Source organism: Megalobrama amblycephala, linkage group LG19 (assembly GCF_018812025.1).
Source record: "Megalobrama amblycephala isolate DHTTF-2021 linkage group LG19, ASM1881202v1, whole genome shotgun sequence".
In the NCBI taxonomy this organism is placed as follows: domain Eukaryota; kingdom Metazoa; phylum Chordata; class Actinopteri; order Cypriniformes; family Xenocyprididae; genus Megalobrama; species Megalobrama amblycephala.
The window spans coordinates 11,920,290-11,947,610 of NC_063062.1; the positions used below are offsets into that span (position 1 = coordinate 11,920,290).

The following is a 27,321-nucleotide window of genomic DNA, read 5'->3' on the forward strand; positions in this document are numbered from 1 at the left end:
AAAAAAATAATAAAAAAAAAATCTATGGGGTATTTTGAGCTGAAACTTCACAGACACATTCAGGGGACACCTTAGACTTATATTACATCTTTTAAAAACATAATCTAGGGCACCTTTAACAATTTTATTAAGAGCCTAATTTGTCATTTTCATATTATCAAATGTATAAAATATATAAGATGGAATATATATATATTTTAAAAAAACTGAATAACTATTTTTTTTCATCTGTCAATGACTGCTTGATATGTAAACAAAATAAACTTTAGGTTTATATATACATAAATAGCAGTTTGATTGAAGTTATTTTATTGTGCTCTCTTTCCTCTCACATGAATCTAGCAGAGTATGTGATTCGGTCCCAGGGACAACAGTGAAATATACAGTTTAAAAATAGTTTTAATAATAATAATAATCCACAGCAGAACACTACCATTGCTCAATTAAAATCAAGTATTCCAGAGAGCCATGTAATAATACACTGTGCTGCAGAACACATTCAAACATACACTGTGTGCCTTTATTGGCCCCCTCTGTGTTTTAAAAACACTTTCACACGTGCGTTATTGCTGTCAGCCAATCACAGAGCGGATTACATTGAAGTCTTAAAGGAAAAGCAGCATTAGAATCAAAAGTTTCACTTAGATGGTCAGAAACGGTGAAAAATGATTATGTATTACTACATTATGACGAACTTTGAGATAAGTTCTGGATCACTGAGGTGTCACACTATAACCAAGTTTCTTTCAGGCTACGGCGGTACATGGTTTGTCCTTTACTGCCCTAGTTCCTTTAAAATGTCCTCTGTGAACATAACCCACAAAACCACGCCAGTTTAAATCAACTTAAGCTGTCATTTTCATTACCACCACAGTGCTAAAGAACTGTCCTCCAATGTTCTCTCGAAAAAGGAAGGACAGGCCAAAGCAGGATAAGTGTGACTTTCACTGATGGCAGCATAATTGAAAGTGTAAGGCAAAGAGCTGCACATTCATCTCCACAAGCACACTAAAGCCTTGTGGGGAGGACAGGTGAGAGATGACTCCTGTTCCACTAAACAAGAATAAATTGTGGGCTCTTGTCGAGACATAAAAGCACTACAAAGGTACAGAATATATTTGTCAGCACTATATAAAGGAGGCAACTTGAAGAGGATCACTGCAGATATAACTTCAGATCCATGTGCAGTCTGGATCATAACAAGAAATAGGACAACAGTTGCAAACATAAGGAGATGCAAAATGGTGTATGGCACAGAAAAATTAATTATACATGCAGAATCTCAGTGGTTCTGCAGAGACTCTGATCTAAACAGCAATGTTTTTAAATAATGAAGGCAGAGAGCTCACATCTTCAAAACCAAGATTCATACAACCATATCACCACACCCATGGCGAGACCACAAAACAAAACAGGTCACGTCGGTCTGTCAACTGAGGTTAAAAAAACTAGGGCGAGCATTTTTTTTCTTGGACAGTCTTAATTATGTTTTAATATATTAATGATAAAAAACAAGTAAATAAAAAATGAGAGAGAAAAAAAAAATAATAATCGTTCCAAGCAGCCTGGAATGTAAAGGCCATTTTTTGTAATGAAGGTAAATTATTTTGGTGACTGTTTTCAGTATTGCTATACACATATCCCCCACATCAGAAGTTAAAAGACACTAAATTAAGCAACTTACCTTCCCTCCTTTCTCTGTGCCGAACAACTTTCCAAGCAAGCAAGTAAAGACAATGGTTTAAAGGGAAAAGAGAAAAGAAAGTAGTGAGAAAATGAAAAATAATAGGGTAGGATGAAAAGCCAGAAAGGAAATAAGAACAAACAAGAGAACAATACTCACAGAAAATTAATAACCTGACATAAGTAAGCCCAAGGGATCATAACACAAAAGCTAATAATGCCAACATTTCCCCTTACTGTTCTCACAAATCACGCTGTATGCACTCCATTGAACTCACTGCATTTTTCACATGCTCTCTGTTAAGAGCCTGGAGTCTAGTTTAAAATGGTAACTTTTTGTGAGCCTTGTAAAAGCAGTTTATGTTAAATCTCTAACCTCTAATCTGGATAAAGGCATGAGATGCATTTCTTAACAGGTATATAGACTAATAAGGTTTCATACCTTGTCAACGCAGTCATCAAAGAAAGCAAGGCTTGCATCCTTATCACTAACAAAGGAGCACTCTTCGATGAAACGAATGAACATCTGAGTCTTGGTCATGAGGGAGTAAAACTTTTGATGGGATCGATCACGACTCTTCAAAAAGCCTGCAAAAAAAAAAAGAAGAGCCATATCTAAAGTCAAAGACATCAAGAGAAGAGTGTGAGAGGTGCCGTTACAATGAGAAAAGGTGATCGCATTCATTATTTGATTACTATAATTCACTGCCACAGTTGTCGGTTGCGATTAAACATTTAATCAGTCAAATTTAGGAGGGCGTGTTGTGAATTACATGTTAGTCGCTAGAATGTCGTCATTGAGAAAGCCAGGGCAGAGTGTAAACAGTGCGAAAGACGTAAGAGACTCATTTATTACATAAGAGGCTGCAGATGTGTTCTCAGACATTTTATTAATCACTGCAGTTTGTGGGACCTGTCAGGCATGTCTAATTTCCAATGGGGCTTTATCAAAATCGCCACAATAATTTCAAGCCTGATTTAAGCCAGACTCCACAGGCACAGAGCCAGATTTGAGTATTCTGAGCAGCTGCTGAGCTTCAGCATTCCACTAATGCACCACAGTGGTCAAAACAAAACACTGAGGATTTGAAATGCATTGTTTTTCCGTTTCGACACTGATGACGAAACTCTATTACAGCTGTCCTTGACGTTCACAAACAACTACAGCTGTCCTGATACACTGGGACAGCTTATTCGAGCATCATGTCCATCTTGGCTGCTCACCTTGCAGATCAAAGAGTGAACTGGCGTCAGTTGCTTTCTCAGACGGAGCTTGTGTGATGGGCAACAGGTACAAGCGGTAGCCCTTCAAGATGGCTGCCATGAAGCGCAGGAAAGCCTCCTGGATCTCCATCTCCAAGGTTTCCAGACTCTTCCCAACACAGCCAGGTTCCCGCTCGGTCATGAAGGCCTCCATCTGTCCTTCCTCACGACTCATCTGATAACCTGTGGAAAAAATATGGTTAAGTCACACTACCATTTAAAAAGATAGAAGTAATACTTTTATTGCATTAAATTGATCAAAAGTGACAGCAAAGACATTTATAATACTAGAAAATATTTCTATTTCAGATAAATGGGGCTCTTTTGAACTTTCTATTCATAAAAGAATCCTGAAAAATCTATCAAGGTTTCCACAAAAATATTAAGCAGAGCAACTGTTTTCAACATTGATAATAAGAAGAAATGTTTCTTGAGCAGCATATTAAAATGATTTCTGAAGGATCATGTGACACTGAAGACTGGAGTAATTATGCTGAAGATTCTAAACATATTATTATGTTATTTTATGTTGTAACAATATTACTGTTTTTACTGTATTCTTGATCAAATAAATTCAGCCTTGGTGAGCATAAGATACGTCTTTCAAAAACATATTAAAAAAAACGTACCGATCCCATTTACAATGTCTAAAATACGTAGCATATCTCAATAATGAAGATATAGTAGACTCAATTTGAGATATTGGACATTATATAGGCTCCTCTCAACATCACTTCAAAAAGAGCACATAATGTTCTCCATAAAACATATGGGATCACAGCCACTTAGCACAAAAAGATACATCATTTTTATCACAGTTTCCCTCTAAATAATCTCAGTGTTTTGCCGAGTTCTACGAGACGGTACATTCTGTATGGGACATATGGGAGAACCAAAAATACATTGAAAACTTGGGTTCAAAGTCTGGTTCAAAGACTGAAGCATCAATCAGCTCTCAGGTATCAGATAATATCTCAGTACTTGAAAAAAAGACTTGTCTGTGCCTTGCTCTGTCTATCCAGCCAATTGCCCCCATCTCTAAATCTCATCACATCTCAAGGATGACTGCATTTTGCTCTGACTCAGTCAAGCATTCATAAAACATTGTTAGGTAATAAAAATGATACTGTCAGAGCACAAAGTAGACAGACAGTAGAAGGCCACTTAGAATGGCATTTCCCGTGCAGTCAAGTGAACTACTATTGCCTTGAAACGGACAGAAAATAAGTGAACTCATTTCTCTGTTGACACCACAGTGACCCGCCCTCACTAACCCTCATCCAGTTGCTGGTGGAGATTGCTGAGGGTGTTGATCAGATGTTTACAGGCTTTTCTTGGCAGGATTTTCCAGGTCAGGGATCTGCGCTCTTCTTTTCTGAAATAGGCCACACATGTTTATCATTTGAGAGGGTAAAAAACGAAGGGAAAAAGGGGTCCAAGCATGTGAACAACAGAACTGTGGGCTGCTTAATGTTTTAATGTAGCTTTCACAACGTCTGCAAACTTTTAGCTGCATACTGACAGACAAACAACATAGGTGCATGTGTTCAACACATGGTGGTACTGAGGGTCCTATCTTTACTACATTCCTCACTGCTCATATATCCCTATTCTGATCTTTTAACCATCTGCATAATGATAAAGAACATTATTACTCAGGATTTCACTTTTTTTTGTGAATTTATGTGGTAAAAGATAACTTTAGCTCAACAACATAGGTCAAAGGTCAGGAGAGGCTCTTACGGGAACTCAGAACTATGTTGAGGTCAAAAGGTCACTCACTGAGTTATAGTGTTGGTGTCCAGGTCCACACAGCTTATGTCCTGTCGGTGGCTCATAGAGGTCAAAGTACCGGGAATCCACGCCTACGATGAAAGGGCATGGAGCACTGAGCACATCTGCCAGGGCCAGCGGGCAGAGAGGTATGTACGGGCATGGCCAGTGGAAGGGAAAAATCATCTGTGGGAGAAGTAAAACAAGTTTTGGCACGACAAAACCATATAGGAACGGTAAAGGCATGAGTGAAAATTAATAATCATCGACTCACCGATACCAGGGCCTCGGTAACGCTGGTAAGCACGGCCGGACGTAAGGAGTGCACCAGGATCTTATGTTCAGTCACAGCTAACACCAGCAGAGTCACTGCATTCTTCGGGCCGAGGTTCAACAGCAGTGTAGAGAGCCTTCCTCCACTGTGGGCAAAGACAACAGGCAGGTAAAAACAAATACTCACCAACAAAAGAAAACATAAACAAAACATAAAACACAACTTAACCAAACCAAACAAAGCAAAGCCAAGCAATCAAAACAAAAAAACACAAAACATAAAACAACAAAACCAAACATACAAAACAAACAAAACATTAAACAAAACCAAACATACAAAACAAGCAAAGCAAAACAAAACAAAACATAAAACACAACAAAATAATAATTAAAAAAAATATATATATATATCGCAGCTTTCTAATCTAGTTGTCCAATAAATGTGGCATTGTAAAGCAAAAACCAAACCAAACCAAACCAATAAATTGTAATAATAAACAAAACCATGGAAAAATGCAACAGCCTTACAAACTGATATACGACTTGACTGGATTGACTAAATGTGAACCTGCCACAGCGGTTTAGACAAACACTTTTTATTCTACATTAATCCATTTTTCCCCATTCATGTTAAGTTTTTCGAAATCATCAAAGATACATTTTTTAGAAGCATTCAACTTTACTCAGGAAATCTGTTTGAATGAGTAGAATGTGTCTACAGTGTGTAATATAATCATCTGCAATGAGATTAGGAAATTACCTGACACAGGCGATTGCAAAATATTGCATTAGGAGTCTCAACTCATATTAAACATGCAATAAAGTTATCACACTAAACCAGGCCCTGCTGAAGTATCCTTTCCACACTTCATACTTTGATCAGCATCCATCCGACATGTTCAGTGTATCTTGTGTCTGACTTACCTCAGAGGGAGAGGAGAGGAAACAGGCTGGCTCAGCATCAGGCTATCATGTGGAGACAGCTGTGAAAAACAAGCACACAAACAAGTGAGATGAGGGCCAGGGTATTTGACCACATAATGTCATTTGCTTTGACACATTCAAGAAGGACAGTGTTCAAACAAAGACACGATGTGCACAAAACTCACCTGCACCAGGATACGTGGCCTTTGTGAGGAAGGAAAAGGAACCTTGTGCATGAAATGGGAAATATGCCTAAGAGAAAAATAAGGAGATTTAAAACAAATTACTATATAGTGGCCGCAAAATGTTTTTTTGGACATTTAAATTATAGATCTAGCCCGGCAACCTCCTAAATTGTCCTCAGAACTCACTTCTCAATGGGCAGAGTGTGTGGACCTGAGATGGAGTATCTGTAGAGGAAGGTCAAGAAGTTATGGAAAGCATCAAAAAAGGGCCAGTGAGAGAGAAGGCAGATGCTTTTGTTGGTGTGGACAGTCATGGATCCATCAGGCCTGAGCCCGTTAGCCTGCAGGCCCAGTTGAGTTCGCTGCTTGTCAGTCAAATGTTCTTCTGGGTAGGGCTCATAGAACTGTATGGCGGCACCATAAACCTGAGAGCACAAGATGTACACCTTCATCAGACATAAACACCTTCTAGGAATTGGGTTGGTTTACATCTTAGAGAACAAAAGGCTCTTGATTCTAAACAGCACAATAGCAACTATTTTAGCCTACTTAAAAGGAATCACCATCAATATCCATTTAAAAAAAATGAAAAAGTGATGCAGAAGATTTATTTTTGCAGTCTTTTAGATCAGAAATATCTCAGCAAAGCCATGTTTCTTTGAAGCAGCTCACCTAAATGAATAAATTATACATTACTGCAGCACAAATAGCCTTGAGACTTGTTCGGCTGTGAGTGTACTGATGTGTTTGACATAATTGAGCTGACCCAAACAGCACTTTAGCAATGCATTATTAAACAGGCCAATTACACATGTTCATCTTATTTTCAATTCTTTTCTGAGGCCCATTATTCACAGGCGTTTTTGATATTCCGCCTGCGCCGGTTTCTAGCTGCTTTAAATTCTTTGCACATTGCTAAACCAGACAAGACAATTCACCTTCCACTGTGTCTGATTGTTCCAAAGAATGATGGTGCTGCAGTGAGAAGAAAACCTGCAGCAAATCAGAATGTTTGTGTGTATTTGTGCGTGGATTTTTGTGTCTGTACCTTTTCTCCAGAGGCGCCCGTGAGAACGAATGTTGAAAAGACAGGAAGAGAATATTTGGTATGAGAGGGCCAGCACTCAATGGACACTCCCATCGGTAGGCAAAATAGGGGTACGGATTCAGGCAAAGGAAAGGAATCATAGTCCTCCTCTGGGTATCTGGACAAAAGACCTGCGCAGACCATACAAACCCTCAATTAGGATGTAGAGCTCAGTTAGAGACAGCAATTATTACCGATCACTGCATCGTTTGCCCTGTAATTAATTACTTGACCCACACTTCCATATGACGAGCTAATCACAGGCGGCAGCCTAGATCTGTATGCCGCTGTATACTGTGAGTATTAAGCCTAACAATGACATCATGTTGTTCTTGCTACTTGGGAGTATCAGGTTTCACTCATCCGCAATCGTATCCCACTGCTCTGATGGGCTTTGTTATAAACGCATTTCGCCCCTCCTGCTGTTCAATGCAAAATGCAGAACAAAACACAAAACTGTGAAAAACAACTCAAGACTGAGATACAGTACCTGCTGTGAATGCAAGTGTGTTGGTTTTGGCCAAAGATTTTTTGTAGCACAAGTACACAGAGGACCCCCACTGTAGAAGCAGGAAAAACAGAAATTAAGTTGATTTCAAATTTTATACAGATATATAAAAGGCTGCCTCATGTGGTCTGATGTTATTTCTCATAATTTCTGGCTAACTACCCGACCAAAAACGTTTGATCAGGGATGCACCAAGATTAAAATACTGTCCGATACTGACAAGCTGATAATAATGTTATGGCTAATAAATGGCTGATACTAAAATTATAGGGTCAAACTTAAAAACACAAAACTAAAACTTAAAAACAATCGTTTTAAATGATGGAATTGAAATTAATTGTTTTACAAGTGAATTTAGGCATCACAACATTATAACGTAGAGTATGAAATATGGATATTTTCAGATTTGTTAAAGATTACATTTAACAGTGTTTTTAAATGCTTTAAAGATAAACTGGGTGAGCATCATCTAAATGTAAAAACCATAGATATAGGCATGCACAGTTAAATATATATATATTTATACCTACATACATACAAATATACGTTCATTCATACATACATACATATATATGGAATCCCGTTTCTGCAACATAGGGGGGGAAATTGTGCTCTGGTAAATCATGATTATGACATAAAAAGGCAAAATTATGACACACTGAGTGAAAATTGTGAGATGAAAAGACAGAATTATGACTCAAAAAGTTGAAATTATGACTTAAAAAGTCAAAATTATGACAAACTAAATCTAAATTATGAAATACCAAGTCGAAATTATGAGATTAAAAAGTCAAAATTATGACTGTCGAAACTGACATACATACATACTGACATACATCAAAATTATAACATAGTAAGTCGAAATTATGGCATACTAAATCAAAATTATGACATACTAAATCGAAATGATGAGATTAAAAACTCTAAATTATGACTGTCGAAATTGACATACTAAATCAAAATTATGACAAACTAAATCGAAATTATGAGATTAAAAACTCAAAATTATGACTGTCGAAATTGACATACTAAATCAAAATTATGACAAACTAAATCGAAATGATGAGATTAAAAACTCAAAATTATGACTGTCGAAATTGACATACTATATCAAAATTATAACATAGTAAGTCGAAATTATGGCATACTAAATCAAAATTATGACAAACTAAATCGAAATGATGAGATTAAAAACTCAAAATTATGACTGTCAAAATTGACATACTAAATCAAAATTATGACAAATTAAGTCGAAATTATGAGATTAAAAAGTCAAAATTATGACAAAGTAGAGTATGAAATATGGATATTTTCAGATTTGTTAAAGATTACATTTAACAGTGTTTTTAAATGCTTTAAAGATAAACTGGGTGAGCATCATCTAAATGTAAAAACCATAGATATAGGCATGCACAGTTAAATATATATATATTTATACCTACATACATACAAATATACGTTCATTCATACATACATACATATATATGGAATCCCGTTTCTGCAACATAGGGGGGAAATTGTGCTCTGGTAAATCATGATTATGACATAAAAAGGCAAAATTATGACACACTGAGTGAAAATTGTGAGATGAAAAGACAGAATTATGACTCAAAAAGTTGAAATTATGACTTAAAAAGTCAAAATTATGACAAACTAAATCTCTAAATTATGAAATACCAAGTCGAAATTATGAGATTAAAAAGTCAAAATTATGACTGTCGAAACTGACATACATACATACTGACATACATCAAAATTATAACATAGTAAGTCGAAATTATGGCATACTAAATCAAAATTATGACATACTAAATCGAAATGATGAGATTAAAAACTCAAAATTATGACTGTCGAAATTGACATACTAAATCAAAATTATGACAAACTAAATCGAAATGATGAGATTAAAAACTCAAAATTATGACTGTCGAAATTGACATACTATATCAAAATTATAACATAGTAAGTCGAAATTATGGCATACTAAATCAAAATTATGACAAACTAAATCGAAATGATGAGATTAAAAACTCAAAATTATGACTGTCAAAATTGACATACTAAATCAAAATTATGACAAATTAAGTCGAAATTATGAGATTAAAAAGTCAAAATTATGACAAAGTAAGTCGAAATTATGAGATTAAAAAGTCAAAATTATGACTGTCAAAACTGACATACTATATCAAAATTATAACATAGTAAGTCGAAATTATGGCATACTAAATCAAAATTATGACAAACTAAATCGAAATGATAAGATTAAAAACTCAAAATTATGACTGTCGAAATTGACATACTAAATCAAAATTATGACAAACTAAATCGAAATGATGAGATTAAAAACTCAAAATTATGACTGTCGAAATTGACATACTAAATCAAAATTATGACAAACTAAATCGAAATGATGAGATTAAAAACTCAAAATTATGACTGTCGAAATTGACATACTATATCAAAATTATAACATAGTAAATCGAAATTATGGCATACTAAATCAAAATTATGACAAACTAAATCGAAATGATGAGATTAAAAACTCAAAATTATGACTGTCAAAATTGACATACTAAATCAAAATTATGACAAATTAAGTCGAAATTATGAGATTAAAAAGTCAAAATTATGACAAAGTAAATCGAAATTATGAGATTAAAAAGTCAAAATTATGACTGTCAAAACTGACATACTATATCAAAATTATAACATAGTAAGTCGAAATTATGGCATACTAAATCAAAATTATGACAAACTAAATCGAAATGATAAGATTAAAAACTCAAAATTATGACTGTCGAAATTGACATACTAAATCAAAATTATGACAAACTAAATCGAAATGATGAGATTAAAAACTCAAAATTATGACTGTCGAAATTGACATACTATATCAAAATTATAACATAGTAAGTCGAAATTATGGCATACTAAATCAAAATTATGACAAACTAAATCGAAATGATGAGATTAAAAACTCAAAATTATGACTGTCAAAATTGACATACTAAATCAAAATTATGACAAATTAAGTCGAAATTATGAGATTAAAAAGTCAAAATTATGACAAATTAAATCGAAATTATGAGATTAAAAAGTCAAAATTATGACTGTCAAAACTGACATACTATATCAAAATTATAACATAGTAAGTCGAAATTATGGCATACTAAATCAAAATTATGACAAACTAAATCGAAATGATGAGATTAAAAACTCAAAATTATGACTGTCGAAATTGACATACTAAATCAAAATTATGACATACTAAATCGAAATGATGAGATTAAAAACTCAAAATTATGACTGTCGAAATTGACATACTAAATCAAAATTATGACAAACTAAATCGAAATGATGAGATTAAAAACTCAAAATTATGACTGTCGAAATTGACATACTATATCAAAATTATAACATAGTAAGTCGAAATTATGGCATACTAAATCAAAATTATGACAAACTAAATCGAAATGATGAGATTAAAAACTCAAAATTATGACTGTCAAAATTGACATACTAAATCAAAATTATGACAAATTAAGTCGAAATTATGAGATTAAAAAGTCAAAATTATGACAAAGTAAATCGAAATTATGAGATTAAAAAGTCAAAATTATGACTGTCAAAACTGACATACTATATCAAAATTATAACATAGTAAGTCGAAATTATGGCATACTAAATCAAAATTATGACAAACTAAATCGAAATGATAAGATTAAAAACTCAAAATTGTGACTGTCGAAATTGACATACTAAATCAAAATTATGACAAACTAAATCGAAATGATGAGATTAAAAACTCAAAATTATGACTGTCGAAATTGACATACTATATCAAAATTATAACATAGTAAGTCGAAATTATGGCATACTAAATCAAAATTATGACAAACTAAATCGAAATGATGAGATTAAAAACTCAAAATTATGACTGTCGAAATTGACATACTAAATCAAAATTATGACAAACTAAATCGAAATTATGAGATTAAAAACTCAAAATTATGACTGTCAAAATTGACATACTAAATCAAAATTATGACAAATTAAGTCGAAATTATGAGATTAAAAGTCAAAATTATGACAAATTAAATCGAAATTATGAGATTAAAAAGTCAAAATTATGACTGTCAAAACTGACATACTATATCAAAATTATAACATAGTAAGTCGAAATTATGGCATACTAAATCAAAATTATGACAAACTAAATCGAAATGATGAGATTAAAAACTCAAAATTATGACTGTCGAAATTGACATACTAAATCAAAATTATGACATACTAAATCGAAATGATGAGATTAAAAACTCAAAATTATGACTGTCGAAATTGACATACTAAATCAAAATTATGACAAACTAAATCGAAATGATGAGATTAAAAACTCAAAATTATGACTGTCGAAATTGACATACTAAATCAAAATTATGACAAACTAAATCGAAATGATGAGATTAAAAACTCAAAATTATGACTGTCAAAATTGACATACTAAATCAAAATTATGACAAATTAAGTCGAAATTATGAGATTAAAAAGTCAAAATTATGACAAATTAAATCGAAATTATGAGATTAAAAAGTCAAAATTATGACTGTCAAAACTGACATACTATATCAAAATTATAACATAGTAAGTCGAAATTATGGCATACTAAATCAAAATTATGACAAACTAAATCGAAATGATGAGATTAAAAACTCAAAATTATGACTGTCGAAATTGACATACTAAATCAAAATTATGACATACTAAATCGAAATGATGAGATTAAAAACTCAAAATTATGACTGTCGAAATTGACATACTAAATCAAAATTATGACAAACTAAATCGAAATGATGAGATTAAAAACTCAAAATTATGACTGTCGAAATTGACATACTATATCAAAATTATAACATAGTAAGTCGAAATTATGGCATACTAAATCAAAATTATGACAAACTAAATCGAAATGATGAGATTAAAAACTCAAAATTATGACTGTCAAAATTGACATACTAAATCAAAATTATGACAAATTAAGTCGAAATTATGAGATTAAAAAGTCAAAATTATGACAAAGTAAATCGAAATTATGAGATTAAAAAGTCAAAATTATGACTGTCAAAACTGACATACTATATCAAAATTATAACATAGTAAGTCGAAATTATGGCATACTAAATCAAAATTATGACAAACTAAATCGAAATGATAAGATTAAAAACTCAAAATTGTGACTGTCGAAATTGACATACTAAATCAAAATTATGACAAACTAAATCGAAATGATGAGATTAAAAACTCAAAATTATGACTGTCGAAATTGACATACTATATCAAAATTATAACATAGTAAGTCGAAATTATGGCATACTAAATCAAAATTATGACAAACTAAATCGAAATGATGAGATTAAAAACTCAAAATTATGACTGTCGAAATTGACATACTAAATAATTGACATACTAAATCAAAATTATGACAAACTAAGTCGAAATTATGAGATTAAAAAGTCAAAATTATGACTGTCAAAACTGACATACTATATCAAAATTATAACATAGTAAGTCAAAATTATGGCATACTAAATCAAAATTATGACAAACTAAATCGAAATGATGAGATTAAAAACTCAAAATTATGACTGTCAAAATTGACATACTAAATCAAAATTATGACAAATTAAGTCGAAATTATGAGATTAAAAAGTCAAAATTATGACAAAGTAAGTCGAAATTATGAGATTAAAAAGTCAAAATTATGACTGTCAAAACTGACATACTATATCAAAATTATAACATAGTAAGTCGAAATTATGGCATACTAAATCAAAATTATGACAAACTAAATCGAAATGATAAGATTAAAAACTCAAAATTATGACTGTCGAAATTGACATACTAAATCAAAATTATGACAAACTAAATCGAAATGATGAGATTAAAAACTCAAAATTATGACTGTCGAAATTGACATACTAAATCAAAATTATGACAAACTAAATCGAAATGATGAGATTAAAAACTCAAAATTATGACTGTCGAAATTGACATACTATATCAAAATTATAACATAGTAAATCGAAATTATGGCATACTAAATCAAAATTATGACAAACTAAATCGAAATGATGAGATTAAAAACTCAAAATTATGACTGTCAAAATTGACATACTAAATCAAAATTATGACAAATTAAGTCGAAATTATGAGATTAAAAAGTCAAAATTATGACAAAGTAAATCGAAATTATGAGATTAAAAAGTCAAAATTATGACTGTCAAAACTGACATACTATATCAAAATTATAACATAGTAAGTCGAAATTATGGCATACTAAATCAAAATTATGACAAACTAAATCGAAATGATAAGATTAAAAACTCAAAATTATGACTGTCGAAATTGACATACTAAATCAAAATTATGACAAACTAAATCGAAATGATGAGATTAAAAACTCAAAATTATGACTGTCGAAATTGACATACTATATCAAAATTATAACATAGTAAGTCGAAATTATGGCATACTAAATCAAAATTATGACAAACTAAATCGAAATGATGAGATTAAAAACTCAAAATTATGACTGTCAAAATTGACATACTAAATCAAAATTATGACAAATTAAGTCGAAATTATGAGATTAAAAAGTCAAAATTATGACAAATTAAATCGAAATTATGAGATTAAAAAGTCAAAATTATGACTGTCAAAACTGACATACTATATCAAAATTATAACATAGTAAGTCGAAATTATGGCATACTAAATCAAAATTATGACAAACTAAATCGAAATGATGAGATTAAAAACTCAAAATTATGACTGTCGAAATTGACATACTAAATCAAAATTATGACATACTAAATCGAAATGATGAGATTAAAAACTCAAAATTATGACTGTCGAAATTGACATACTAAATCAAAATTATGACAAACTAAATCGAAATGATGAGATTAAAAACTCAAAATTATGACTGTCGAAATTGACATACTATATCAAAATTATAACATAGTAAGTCGAAATTATGGCATACTAAATCAAAATTATGACAAACTAAATCGAAATGATGAGATTAAAAACTCAAAATTATGACTGTCAAAATTGACATACTAAATCAAAATTATGACAAATTAAGTCGAAATTATGAGATTAAAAAGTCAAAATTATGACAAAGTAAATCGAAATTATGAGATTAAAAGTCAAAATTATGACTGTCAAAACTGACATACTATATCAAAATTATAACATAGTAAGTCGAAATTATGGCATACTAAATCAAAATTATGACAAACTAAATCGAAATGATAAGATTAAAAACTCAAAATTGTGACTGTCGAAATTGACATACTAAATCAAAATTATGACAAACTAAATCGAAATGATGAGATTAAAAACTCAAAATTATGACTGTCGAAATTGACATACTATATCAAAATTATAACATAGTAAGTCGAAATTATGGCATACTAAATCAAAATTATGACAAACTAAATCGAAATGATGAGATTAAAAACTCAAAATTATGACTGTCGAAATTGACATACTAAATCAAAATTATGACAAACTAAATCGAAATTATGAGATTAAAAACTCAAAATTATGACTGTCAAAATTGACATACTAAATCAAAATTATGACAAATTAAGTCGAAATTATGAGATTAAAAAGTCAAAATTATGACAAATTAAATCGAAATTATGAGATTAAAAAGTCAAAATTATGACTGTCAAAACTGACATACTATATCAAAATTATAACATAGTAAGTCGAAATTATGGCATACTAAATCAAAATTATGACAAACTAAATCGAAATGATGAGATTAAAAACTCAAAATTATGACTGTCGAAATTGACATACTAAATCAAAATTATGACATACTAAATCGAAATGATGAGATTAAAAACTCAAAATTATGACTGTCGAAATTGACATACTAAATCAAAATTATGACAAACTAAATCGAAATGATGAGATTAAAAACTCAAAATTATGACTGTCGAAATTGACATACTAAATCAAAATTATGACAAACTAAATCGAAATGATGAGATTAAAAACTCAAAATTATGACTGTCAAAATTGACATACTAAATCAAAATTATGACAAATTAAGTCGAAATTATGAGATTAAAAAGTCAAAATTATGACAAATTAAATCGAAATTATGAGATTAAAAAGTCAAAATTATGACTGTCAAAACTGACATACTATATCAAAATTATAACATAGTAAGTCGAAATTATGGCATACTAAATCAAAATTATGACAAACTAAATCGAAATGATGAGATTAAAAACTCAAAATTATGACTGTCGAAATTGACATACTAAATCAAAATTATGACATACTAAATCGAAATGATGAGATTAAAAACTCAAAATTATGACTGTCGAAATTGACATACTAAATCAAAATTATGACAAACTAAATCGAAATGATGAGATTAAAAACTCAAAATTATGACTGTCGAAATTGACATACTATATCAAAATTATAACATAGTAAGTCGAAATTATGGCATACTAAATCAAAATTATGACAAACTAAATCGAAATGATGAGATTAAAAACTCAAAATTATGACTGTCAAAATTGACATACTAAATCAAAATTATGACAAATTAAGTCGAAATTATGAGATTAAAAAGTCAAAATTATGACAAAGTAAATCGAAATTATGAGATTAAAAAGTCAAAATTATGACTGTCAAAACTGACATACTATATCAAAATTATAACATAGTAAGTCGAAATTATGGCATACTAAATCAAAATTATGACAAACTAAATCGAAATGATAAGATTAAAAACTCAAAATTGTGACTGTCGAAATTGACATACTAAATCAAAATTATGACAAACTAAATCGAAATGATGAGATTAAAAACTCAAAATTATGACTGTCGAAATTGACATACTATATCAAAATTATAACATAGTAAGTCGAAATTATGGCATACTAAATCAAAATTATGACAAACTAAATCGAAATGATGAGATTAAAAACTCAAAATTATGACTGTCGAAATTGACATACTAAATAATTGACATACTAAATCAAAATTATGACAAACTAAGTCGAAATTATGAGATTAAAAAGTCAAAATTATGACTGTCAAAACTGACATACTATATCAAAATTATAACATAGTAAGTCAAAATTATGGCATACTAAATCAAAATTATGACAAACTAAATCGAAATGATGAGATTAAAAACTCAAAATTATGACTGTTGAAATTGACATACTAAATCAAAATTATGACAAACTAAATCGAAATGATGAGATTAAAAACTCAAAATTATGACTGTCGAAATTGACATACTAAATCAAAATTATGACATACTAAATCGAAATGATGAGATTAAAAACTCAAAATTATGACTGTCGAAATTGACATACTAAATCAAAATTATGACAAACTAAATCAAAATGATGACATACCAAGTCAAAATTAGGACTTAAAATTCGAAATAATGAGATTTAAAGAGTCAAAATTCTGAGATTAAAAAAAAATCTAAATTATAGAAATTAAAAAATTAAAATGATGACTTTAGTCGAAATGACTTTTAATCTCATCACTTTTTAAATCTCAGAATTTTTCATTTTTAATATGTTATTAAAAGATAATTATGACTTTTTATGTCAAAATTATGACTTCTAGAGCATGATTTTTTTTTCTAATGTGGCAGAAATGGGCTTCCATACACACACACACACACACACACACACACACACACAGACAGTAATGGTTTCCACCATTTAAACTGATTCAGCAGTGTAGGGAGACATTCAGCACTCACCATACTGCTGTTGAGGTTCTTGTCCACCTTGCAGAAAGCATGTGGTGGTGTCTCTCCCTTGCCAGGAACAATGACACAGATGTCAGTGACAGCCAGCGTGGAGTTTGAGTGATTTTCAGAGGCACGCCGATATGTGATGTAGATCCTTTGGGAGGAGGAGCTACTGATATTGGCGGGGCGGCCAGATGGCGTGGTCTGTATTATTTGACAGTCCGGCTTCAGTTTCTCCTTCCACTCATAGAGGATGCTAAGAATCATGAAAGAAAGGACATAAGGATAGTGAATGTCACTGAAAAACAAAAGTGAAAGCACAACAGTTTCCAAAACCAACTTAAAAGACTGCATCCTAAATGGTACCTCATAAATGAGTGATTTCGAACGCCCTACATAGGCAGCAGCTCCATTAACAGCCAAGCAGCATGAGAGACACGACTCACTTACAGTTCATTCCAATAAAATTGAGTGTTAGCATGTTGCTAAGATAACTACATGATGTTCTAATAAGCAAATTATATAGAATAAAATATTAAATTTTTCATAAGACTGAGTTTTTTCGTGATACTTTCTAGTATTGAAAAGAATTGGGTTTAGTCAACATCTTTGTCTACAATCTTTTTGTCGCAAACAAAAGAACAAAAGATTGTTACCTACTGTTTAGAAAAGCCTATGCTTCAGGAGGATGCTGTTTAAAGGGTTGTTCACACCAAGGATAACTATAAAGTTTTAAAGGTGCCATTGAACGTTTTTTTACAAGATGTAATATAAGTCTAAGGTGTCCCCTGAATGTGTCTGTGAAGTTTCAGCTCAAAATACCCCATAGATTTTTTTAAATTAAATTTTTTTAACTGCCTATTTTGGGGCATCATTAACTATGCACCGATTCAGGCTGCGGCCCCTTTAATTGCTCGTGCTCTCCACCCCCTCCCGAGCTCTCGACTCTATCATTGCATAAACAAAGTTCACACAGCTAATATAACCCTCAAATGGATCTTTACAAGATGTTCGTCATGCATGCTGCATGCATACATCGGATTATGTGAGTAGAGTATTTATTTGGATGTTTACATTTGATTCTGAATGAGTTTGAGGCTATGCTCCGTGGCTAATGGCTAATGCTACACTGTTGGAGAGATTTATAAAGAATGAAGTTGTGTTTATGAATTATACAGACTGGAGTGTTTAAAAATGAAAATAGCGATGGCTCTTGTCTCCGTGACAGAGACAATAATGATGGTAACTTTAACCACATTTAACAGTACATTAACAACATGCTAACGAAACATTTAGAAAGACAATTCACAAATATCACTAAAAATATCATGTTATCATGGATCATGTCAGTTATTATTGCTCCATCTGCCATTTTTCGCTATTGTTCTTACTTGCTTACCTAGTCTGATGATTCAGCTGTGCACAGATCCAGACGTTAATACTGGCTGCCCTTGTGTAATGCCTTGAACATGGGCTGGCATATGCAAATATTGGGGTCATACATATTAATGATCCCGACTGTTACATAACAGTCTGTGTTATGTTGAGATTCGCCTGTTTTTCTGAGGTCTTTTAAACAAATGAGATTTACATAAGAAGGAGGAAACAATGGAGTTTGAAACTCAGTGTATGTCTTTTCCATGTACTGAACTCTTGTTATTCAACTATGCCGAGGTAAATTCAATTTTTAATTCTAGGGCACCTTTAATAATCATTTTATTTCTACGACACAAAGGAATGTTATCTTTAGAATCACTTTCAGACTGTTAAACAATAAAACATTAATAACCAATTAGAATCCACCTGACTTTAAAGAGCTTGAGCATTTAAAGTGACAGACAAAACTACAGCGCACTTATAATAATACAGAATGTTATTGTGCTTTCGTCTGGGCATTAATATAGGTATCATTGCAGTTATCTTGACAGTTATCATTCTTGGTATGAATCACCCCGAAGTAGGCAGCTTACTAGGTTTGTCAACAAACACGGATGCCTTACCCCAGGTCTGTTAGCGGCGGTTTGTCTCTGCCTCTCCTGTAGCAGAGGAAGATCTGCGGCCCCATGAGACTTCCTCCATTCAGTTCAGCAGAGAGTCCAGAGGGGGTGCATTCAACACAGGTAAACCCTCGAGGTACCTCCTCCCCTAGGGATCGAATCACCACCGCCACATCAGTGATCGGCGCCTTGAGCTGTGCTGAGCTCCGGTGACCACCATCTTCAGTATGGACATCTTCATCGAGGGGCTTAGAGGAGTCGGTGAGTCCTGCCACAACAAAGTAGTCTGCTACACGAAGGCTTTTCTCCTCCATTTTTGATCATCCCCATAGAACGAGGACTATATATGCTGGAAAAAACAGAGCGATGTGAATAGGGTGAGGGAATACGGTTGCTTAATAATGCCAGGTGCTCAGATTTAAACATCCTTACAAATGAAAACATCCTTCTTCAAACCGGGAGGGGTTTAAAAAAAAACAAATCAGCACATGCAGCACAGTGCGGGTTATAAAACACTCCTAGGAAATACCATTTTTACATTTAGTCCCTTATGTGCTTAGAAAAGGAAATGACCATTACATATCCACAGATGCAGAGCACAACCTCAAGTAACAATCTTTGTGAGAAATATAAACTAGGCATACGGAAGCAATTACCCGTTCCTGCTGGGGATAAAAGAATATGTCCTGTTATGCTTTTGAATCATGAGTCAGAGTTTGCACCTCCAGAATAAATGCACAGGAAGGAAGAAAAAAAGAGCTCAGACAATAAAGGGAATTCCTTTTGCTTGCATCAATGTGAAGTTTGTCACTACGAGCCTCACTAACACTAAAACCACTGATATATTAATTAGAGATTCTCCTCTCTTCCAGAAGAGGCCTGGGGCTTTTACAACACTCAAGTTGGCACATATACTCAAACTGAGTCATTACGAGTGACTGATGCTCACATGGCTTCATCGTACCAAAAATAGCAGGGCACCAGCTGATAGGCTGTGGGTCAGTTATCTTTATGTACAGGTCATACAATCCCAACAAATCACTGATAAATAGGCTAAATAAACAGTTATCTCCAACCTTTTAAACTCGACCATCTATAGTTCACTGTGTGTATTAGTTAGGGGTTGAACGACTTCAGACTTCTACATTATTAAAGTCGAATTGACTAGTTGGTAATGATCTCATTAAAAAAATAGACGTGAATGCGGGTTTCTTCATGCACAGGTATGGCATTTGACAGTGCTGCCCACAAGGCTATTGCTCCTACATAACAGCTTATTTTTCATCAGTTCTTTTGTCTTTGGGTCATTATATTTCTCACCGATTTCTGCTCGTTCTAAATCAGATACAGATAAAGTGGCACAGTAAAGATTACATTTATGTGAATGCATTAGTAAGAGAGTGACTGCATGTGAATTAATTCTACCTGGCAGTGTCTCTTTACTAATAGTGAAGCTGTGGGTTTTAAGGTCTTTGCACACTGAGTCGGAAATTTTTGTATGCATTTTTTCATATTCGTCATCCTAAAAACACTGAGTCCGATGCGTATTAATTAATCCGTTGCAAAAAAAATTTGCAAAACAATACAAAATGGAGTCTTCAAGCAGAGAGGATGATTTTGTTGTCCTTTCTCTTCTTAAAAAGAGAAAAAGAAAGAGAAAATATTGGGTCCATCTAATTCTGAGATTGCGTAGAGAGGAAGGAGAGTTCCACTTCCTTATCAAGGAGCTGCGGGATTATCCAAAGTGATGCAAAGTTTACTTCAGGATGTCTTTGGCTCAGTTTGATGCTTTGCTAGCAATACTTGAGCCACATATTAAAAAGAAGACCACCAATATACATGTATTCTGCACTTTGTTTGTCAGAAAGTGCTTTGTGCTACGAGACAAAGTGAATTTTGACATTCGCTAATACGGTGGCTCTGAATTGTCAAAACACCTCTCAAAATGCTTGCTACGGATGTGAAAAATGCATAAAAATTGAAACCAATCCGAATTTTTTATGACGGACAAATGTTTCGGAGGCAGTGTGTAAATGTGATTGGCACAACGTGAAGTTGTATTTATTTTTTAATGTGTGAAAATTTCCGAGTTGTATTTATTTTTTAATGTGTGAAAATTTCCGACTCGGTATTCAAAGACCTTTAATTACTAAGAACTATATGCTAGAACTTTTCAGTTTCTAAGTTATTTTACTGATAAATCACAGAACAGTGTTGACAAAACATTTCTGCGCTACTGCACATGATGTACGCGCTACTGTCTGAATGTGTGTTACAATGCAGCAATGCATATTAGTTAAGAACGTTGATTAACTTACGTGTACAATAAGCTGTTTAAAATGTGCATTAACCTGATCAATATTGAGCATCCAGATGGTATAATCAATATCTTGTGGAGTGCTCTCTGAGTATGCATTTGCCATTTACTGTTGGATACGGAGGGTAAATGTGGACTTACTTATTCTGTTGAGCCCTCTATAGGCCATGATCAGCGACTAGTCGACATCATGCTTAAAGCGATATGGCAGAGCATTACAGTTGACTAGTCGAATACTCTGTGTTTTTACAGTAGTATTTTTCCCTGAACAAGTACTACACTGTACCAAAACCATGAGCCTAAAACCACTGTAATTATAGTAGACACCATCTGAAAGGTCTTTGATGGCTAGCAGCTTTATAGCCATTGGCTTCTCTGTAATTTACAGTAATGGCCAACAGAGTCACGGGACACGGCTTAAGAGCTTAGGAATTGAAACTGACCTACTGACTAGTTCTTTTGCAGTGACGAAGTGTTAAAGTGAAGAAGTCTGTCTTATGAGGAACCTGTGACGCTGATGGTGTAAAACGGGAAGTTGCTGTTTCTAATCAAACATTTTAGAAACGGTGAAAAGTCAATAGTGGATTTCATGATCCCGGTTAGATGCTGAGAATAAATACAGGCCTTAAAACTCTAATCCTTTTCATCCTTATAAACCTTTGGGCTTTAGAGGAGGGGTCTCTACAACACTCTCTCTGTCCCTTGTCCAGCAATGACAAAGACACTGATGCACACTTTGTTCCAGATGTCTCCACTGTAGCCGATTTCACATATTCTGCTCAACAACATCACACAAAGCAAACACACAAAACCATCAGTCTGCTTGCATAAACAATCAAACAAATCAAGATCTAATCACACCCACGTTGTTCTAGAAAGATACCGCAGAACGTCCACCAGGCACAGTGAGGAGAAAATGTAGCAGATGTGTCACATGTTACGTGAGAGATTTAGGATTATATTTAGACATAATCTCTCGGTCCAACAACCACGCCATCCGCAGAGGCTGGCTGTGCCCTCTCTACCATCGGTAGAGAGAAATTATAATCCTCACCATGGCAACCATGAAGAAAAGCCAGTGAATATTCATCATTCGCCTTAAAAATGTAAGGAGGAGAGAAAATACTTACATAAAACTAATAAAAAAAGAGTCACAGATGAGCAGAAAGCTAACTCTTTTGGTAGAGATAATGATGCAGTAATGAGGACCTCACAATCACACATCAACAGTTAAATAACAAGTGCTGGGACTTGACAGGTTAGAGCTAAATTCTAGGCAAATATGGATAAAATTGCAGAGAATTATACAGTTATTATACTGCAGTCAGGCACATTGCACTCTGGAAAGCCCTGAGGCACATTTCATTGTTGTGTGATGCAATTACAGACACTCTTGCACTGACTCAACACTTTTCAGACATCTCGTAGGAAGTCACTCCCATATTGAGAAACACCATGGTAACGTCAAAAAGAGACACTCAAAAATGCACGGAAGTGCGTTGGAAATGGCTCTTACATCAGAGAGATCAGCATGGGTCCTACGCAGCGGAAATTCATGGAGAAGCCATGAAAGAAAATTACACTGTGTGTCTGAGACATACCAGAAATGAGGAACTCCTTCACCCACTTCATACTTATCATTCTGAAGAATTGGAGTAAGAGATCAATAGTTCCCTTTTCCAGTTTTAAATGACTGGACAGTTCCAGTACACGCAGCACAGAAAGCACAATGCAACAGAATGACGCCTCGGAATAGGAAAACAGCCTCACATAATGGACGTAAATCTGAGAGTTGCAAAAAGCTGTGAGTGGATCCATGATGTGATCTAGGATTAGAACATGAAGCACTGGTCTTTTAAAAAACAAAAGACAGAAATAAAAAGGAATTTATTATTACATTACATAAAATTCAGAAAATCTACACAACAAAGATGCTAAAATGACTAATAAATGCATTATTTATCAAATGCTAAACAACATTTCTGTCCATTTATTTTTCGAATGCTCATTTTTTGTTTCATCTATAATTAAAGCAGCATAGAAAGAACTTCACAAATATGTTGAGAATCAAAATGAAAAATAAATATATAAATAATATATAATTTTAAGAATAGAATTACCTAATATTATAATAATACAAAATATTACAAATAAAAATATATCATTGTGATGTTTTGCCCAATCTGGGGCTTGACCTAAAATGATTTGCATTAAAACCTCTCATTATATCAGGGAAAAAATCTTGTCCCGAACAAAACTCCCACAGCACAACAAAACACCATTTATTTTCTAATAATTTTATCTAGTGCTGCTGCATGCCTACGGCTGTTAACACGATAAGCCTTGCCCTTCTTTCACCAACCTGTGGCGTGTAGAAGCCACAGGATAAGCCAATTTAACAGCCTGCTCATAAAAATGAGCATGATCTTATCCAGCTGTGCTGGAGCTTTGGGCTGTGGCCCTGAGTAAGGGCTCCATGGACCAACAGGCTCCTGATACTGCACAGCTCTGGGACAGCAGGGAGGCCTGGAGGAAAACACAAGAAGGGGGAACTAATGCAGCACATTTGGCCGAGCATCTGGTCCTGCTTAAGACGCAGGGCGGACATTTGATTCCTTTGCACCATGCCGGGAAACAAGCAGACATCTGCATACTTTGGATATGAGGAGGCAGGCAAGCTATTTCTATGTGGAAATGTTTTGTCAGGGAGACTTTACTGAGGTATAGGACAGGCAGTAATTCTTCTCCAACTCCATCTACTATGACTTTTGGGTTTAAAGACGCTTTATAAAATAATGTATTTATTTAACCGGTTGTCAAGAGACAAACTGGACAAATTCTGTCAAACAGCTGAAGTTTCGAAAAAAATTCCACCCATGCAGACTTTCCAAAGTGGATGAGAAAATGAAAACAACCAAGAATTTTATTAGTCAGAATGCCTCAACAGACGTTTCCCTTAAATGTAACGTTTACTGTAATATAATGATATATTTTAAAGGAACACCCAAATGAAATTAAAGCCTGCATTGCTTGGTCAAGCACAGACTGTTAAACTTAATTACAAAATATATAATTACAGCTGAGTAATGATGAAATGTAAAGGATATACTGACAAATATCACACTTCAACATTAAGACAAGCTCATGAATCCTGCAAATGTCTCTGAATTCAGATATAAATCACAACCGACTCTAAATCCAGGATCAAAGCTAAATCACCACAGTAGATGATGGATGCTTTGAGCGATCTTCCTTAAACTCTCTGAAATACCTTTGCAAATTTGTCATGGTTTGCTCAACTACAGCATTACATTATCACATCAGACAAAATGCATTAATCTCTGTCTTTGTAATTTGTAACTCTGATAATCTGTATTTGAGCATGGCACCTTGTTGCGTACATACACCCAAGAATTTAACCTACATGTTCAGGGTTGGGAGGTCAAAATGTACAAATTTAACAAGCAAACATTACATACACACACACACACATACATATATATATATTCACTGCCTATGGTGGTTATGTCTCTGCAGATCACATCACACCAGTATCCTCTTTTCCATTTAAGATCCATTTTAGGTGCATTTAAAGATAGAACAATGCATGTTAAGCTATACTAATAAACAAACATGAGAACATGGTGAAATAAATAAATATGAAGAAGATGATACTGCATCCAGACAGCTGGGCTGGGTCAGTCTTACAATAACTCATAAATCATAAGGGCCATGATATTTAAATCAGACGCTAAAATCCTGAATTATATTAACAGAAACCGAAAAATGGCATTAAGTGACAACAATCATCACATGGTGTGTAAATACACGATCAGAATCAAAACAAGCGCACGATTATCGACGCGCGATGACAGCTGCCACTCCAGTGCCGGTCAGTCTTGTATGTTTATAAAAATATATCGATTAAAAATAACTCAAATGTATCGTTTTATCAATCATTTACACTTTACATTTCTAAAATAAACAAATGTCCGTAACCATTAAAGAGAATTGAGCATAGCACACTCACTGTTTCAGTAGGACGACGATTCAGAGGACACGCTCATTGAAGCACGCACCGTTATTCTGATTATTATTCACAAAACGGAAGAAGGGACTTGTGTATTTCCGTTCATTTTCATCAGACAAATGAATTATTCCTCCATCACGTATAAACATTCCCTCCGGGAGGGCTGTGCCTCATCTTCTCTATACGCTTTCAGGGATGCGCTCAGCTCGAGACTCGCGCAAGCGCTTATCAAAACCTGCCACCGGGGCACGTGACTGCCAGCAAACCGTGACGTCATTTGAGCATTCCGGGGACTGTCGGCTGATTTAATGTGGGGGCGTCCCGACAGGTAGTCCATATAAAGCCTGTGGTGCTGAATGTTATTGACTCAATGTGTTTCACAGTGTTGGACTTGGTTGTTAGATTTAAATATACAGTGATAAAATAACACAGCTTTTAGTGTGATATAGTGACTAGACAGACAGCAGATATTTGGCCAGTTAACAGAGGCAGTGGTATTTTAGTATCATTGAGGTACTAAATAGTTTAAATTATTTTTTGTTTATGTTTACCGTTTTCATGTTAATGTTAGTTATTTTAGTTGTTTTAGTGATTTTGTTGTGTGATTTTGTCATTTTTATATATATATATTTTTAAATATAACAGTAGTTTTTATTAATTATTAATTATTATTTCTGTTTTAGTTACTCTATTTTAATACATCAAGTTAACTAAACTAAATGAAAACGACAAATGATTCTGTGGCAACTGAAATAAAATAAGTTTGGCATATATATATATATATATATATATATATATATATATATATATATATATATATATATATATATATAACATTTATGGTATTTCAAGCAACAAAAATGTTTTTTTTATTTTTTTTTTATGTCGTTTTAGTTTTAGTTAACTAGTATAATAACCCTGACCACTGAGAAGTGGTTGATCTGCCTAGTTCATTTCCCAAAATCTACTGACAGCCTAATCAAAAAGATGCCAAGATGCGCACAAAATGAATTAAAGTTAAATAAACACTTTATTTTATAAACATAATTTTTTTTTTTTAATTTTGTTTCAACTTAAATAAGTGTTTGTGCTGTCTTAAAATTTTAAGTTTAGTCAACTCAAATATCCAAGTTGTCACTTAGTACAACTTCACATTTCAAGTTGACTAAACTAAAAATTTTAAGGCAGCACAAATACTTACTTTTTTAAGTTAAAACAACGATTTTTTTTTTTTTTTTTTTTTTTACAGTGAATATACTGGAAAACACAAAATGTGCACTACACTTGTATATATATTTGTATATTTATTTATATTTATTTGTACGCATCTTATTTGCTATCATTAAATTGTATTACTGTAAATATATCTTAATTGTTTATTTTTTATTGTTCAGCTGAAAATGTATTGAAAAAGTCCATTTGTATAAAATTAGAAAATAAAAAAAAAAAAAATTTTTTTACTCTTAGTGATGTTTG

General features: G+C 33.1%; 1 protein-coding gene across 1 annotated transcript in view; it reads right to left on the minus strand.

Moving 5' to 3' along the window:
- Positions 1 to 26,089, minus strand: part of dennd4a (DENN/MADD domain containing 4A) — a 46,873-nt gene extending 20,784 nt beyond the window's left edge. The window contains 15 exon segments of the mRNA XM_048168670.1: positions 1,685 to 1,711; positions 2,126 to 2,271; positions 2,908 to 3,129; positions 4,221 to 4,321; positions 4,729 to 4,772; positions 4,774 to 4,905; positions 4,994 to 5,138; positions 5,917 to 5,975; positions 6,102 to 6,168; positions 6,288 to 6,526; positions 7,150 to 7,319; positions 7,679 to 7,748; positions 17,511 to 17,757; positions 19,502 to 19,847; positions 25,846 to 26,089. Coding sequence (XP_048024627.1) covers positions 1,685 to 1,711; positions 2,126 to 2,271; positions 2,908 to 3,129; positions 4,221 to 4,321; positions 4,729 to 4,772; positions 4,774 to 4,905; positions 4,994 to 5,138; positions 5,917 to 5,975; positions 6,102 to 6,168; positions 6,288 to 6,526; positions 7,150 to 7,319; positions 7,679 to 7,748; positions 17,511 to 17,757; positions 19,502 to 19,812 — 1,980 coding nt within the window. The 5' untranslated portion in view covers positions 19,813 to 19,847; positions 25,846 to 26,089.
- Positions 26,090 to 27,321: the final 1,232 nt, after the last annotated feature.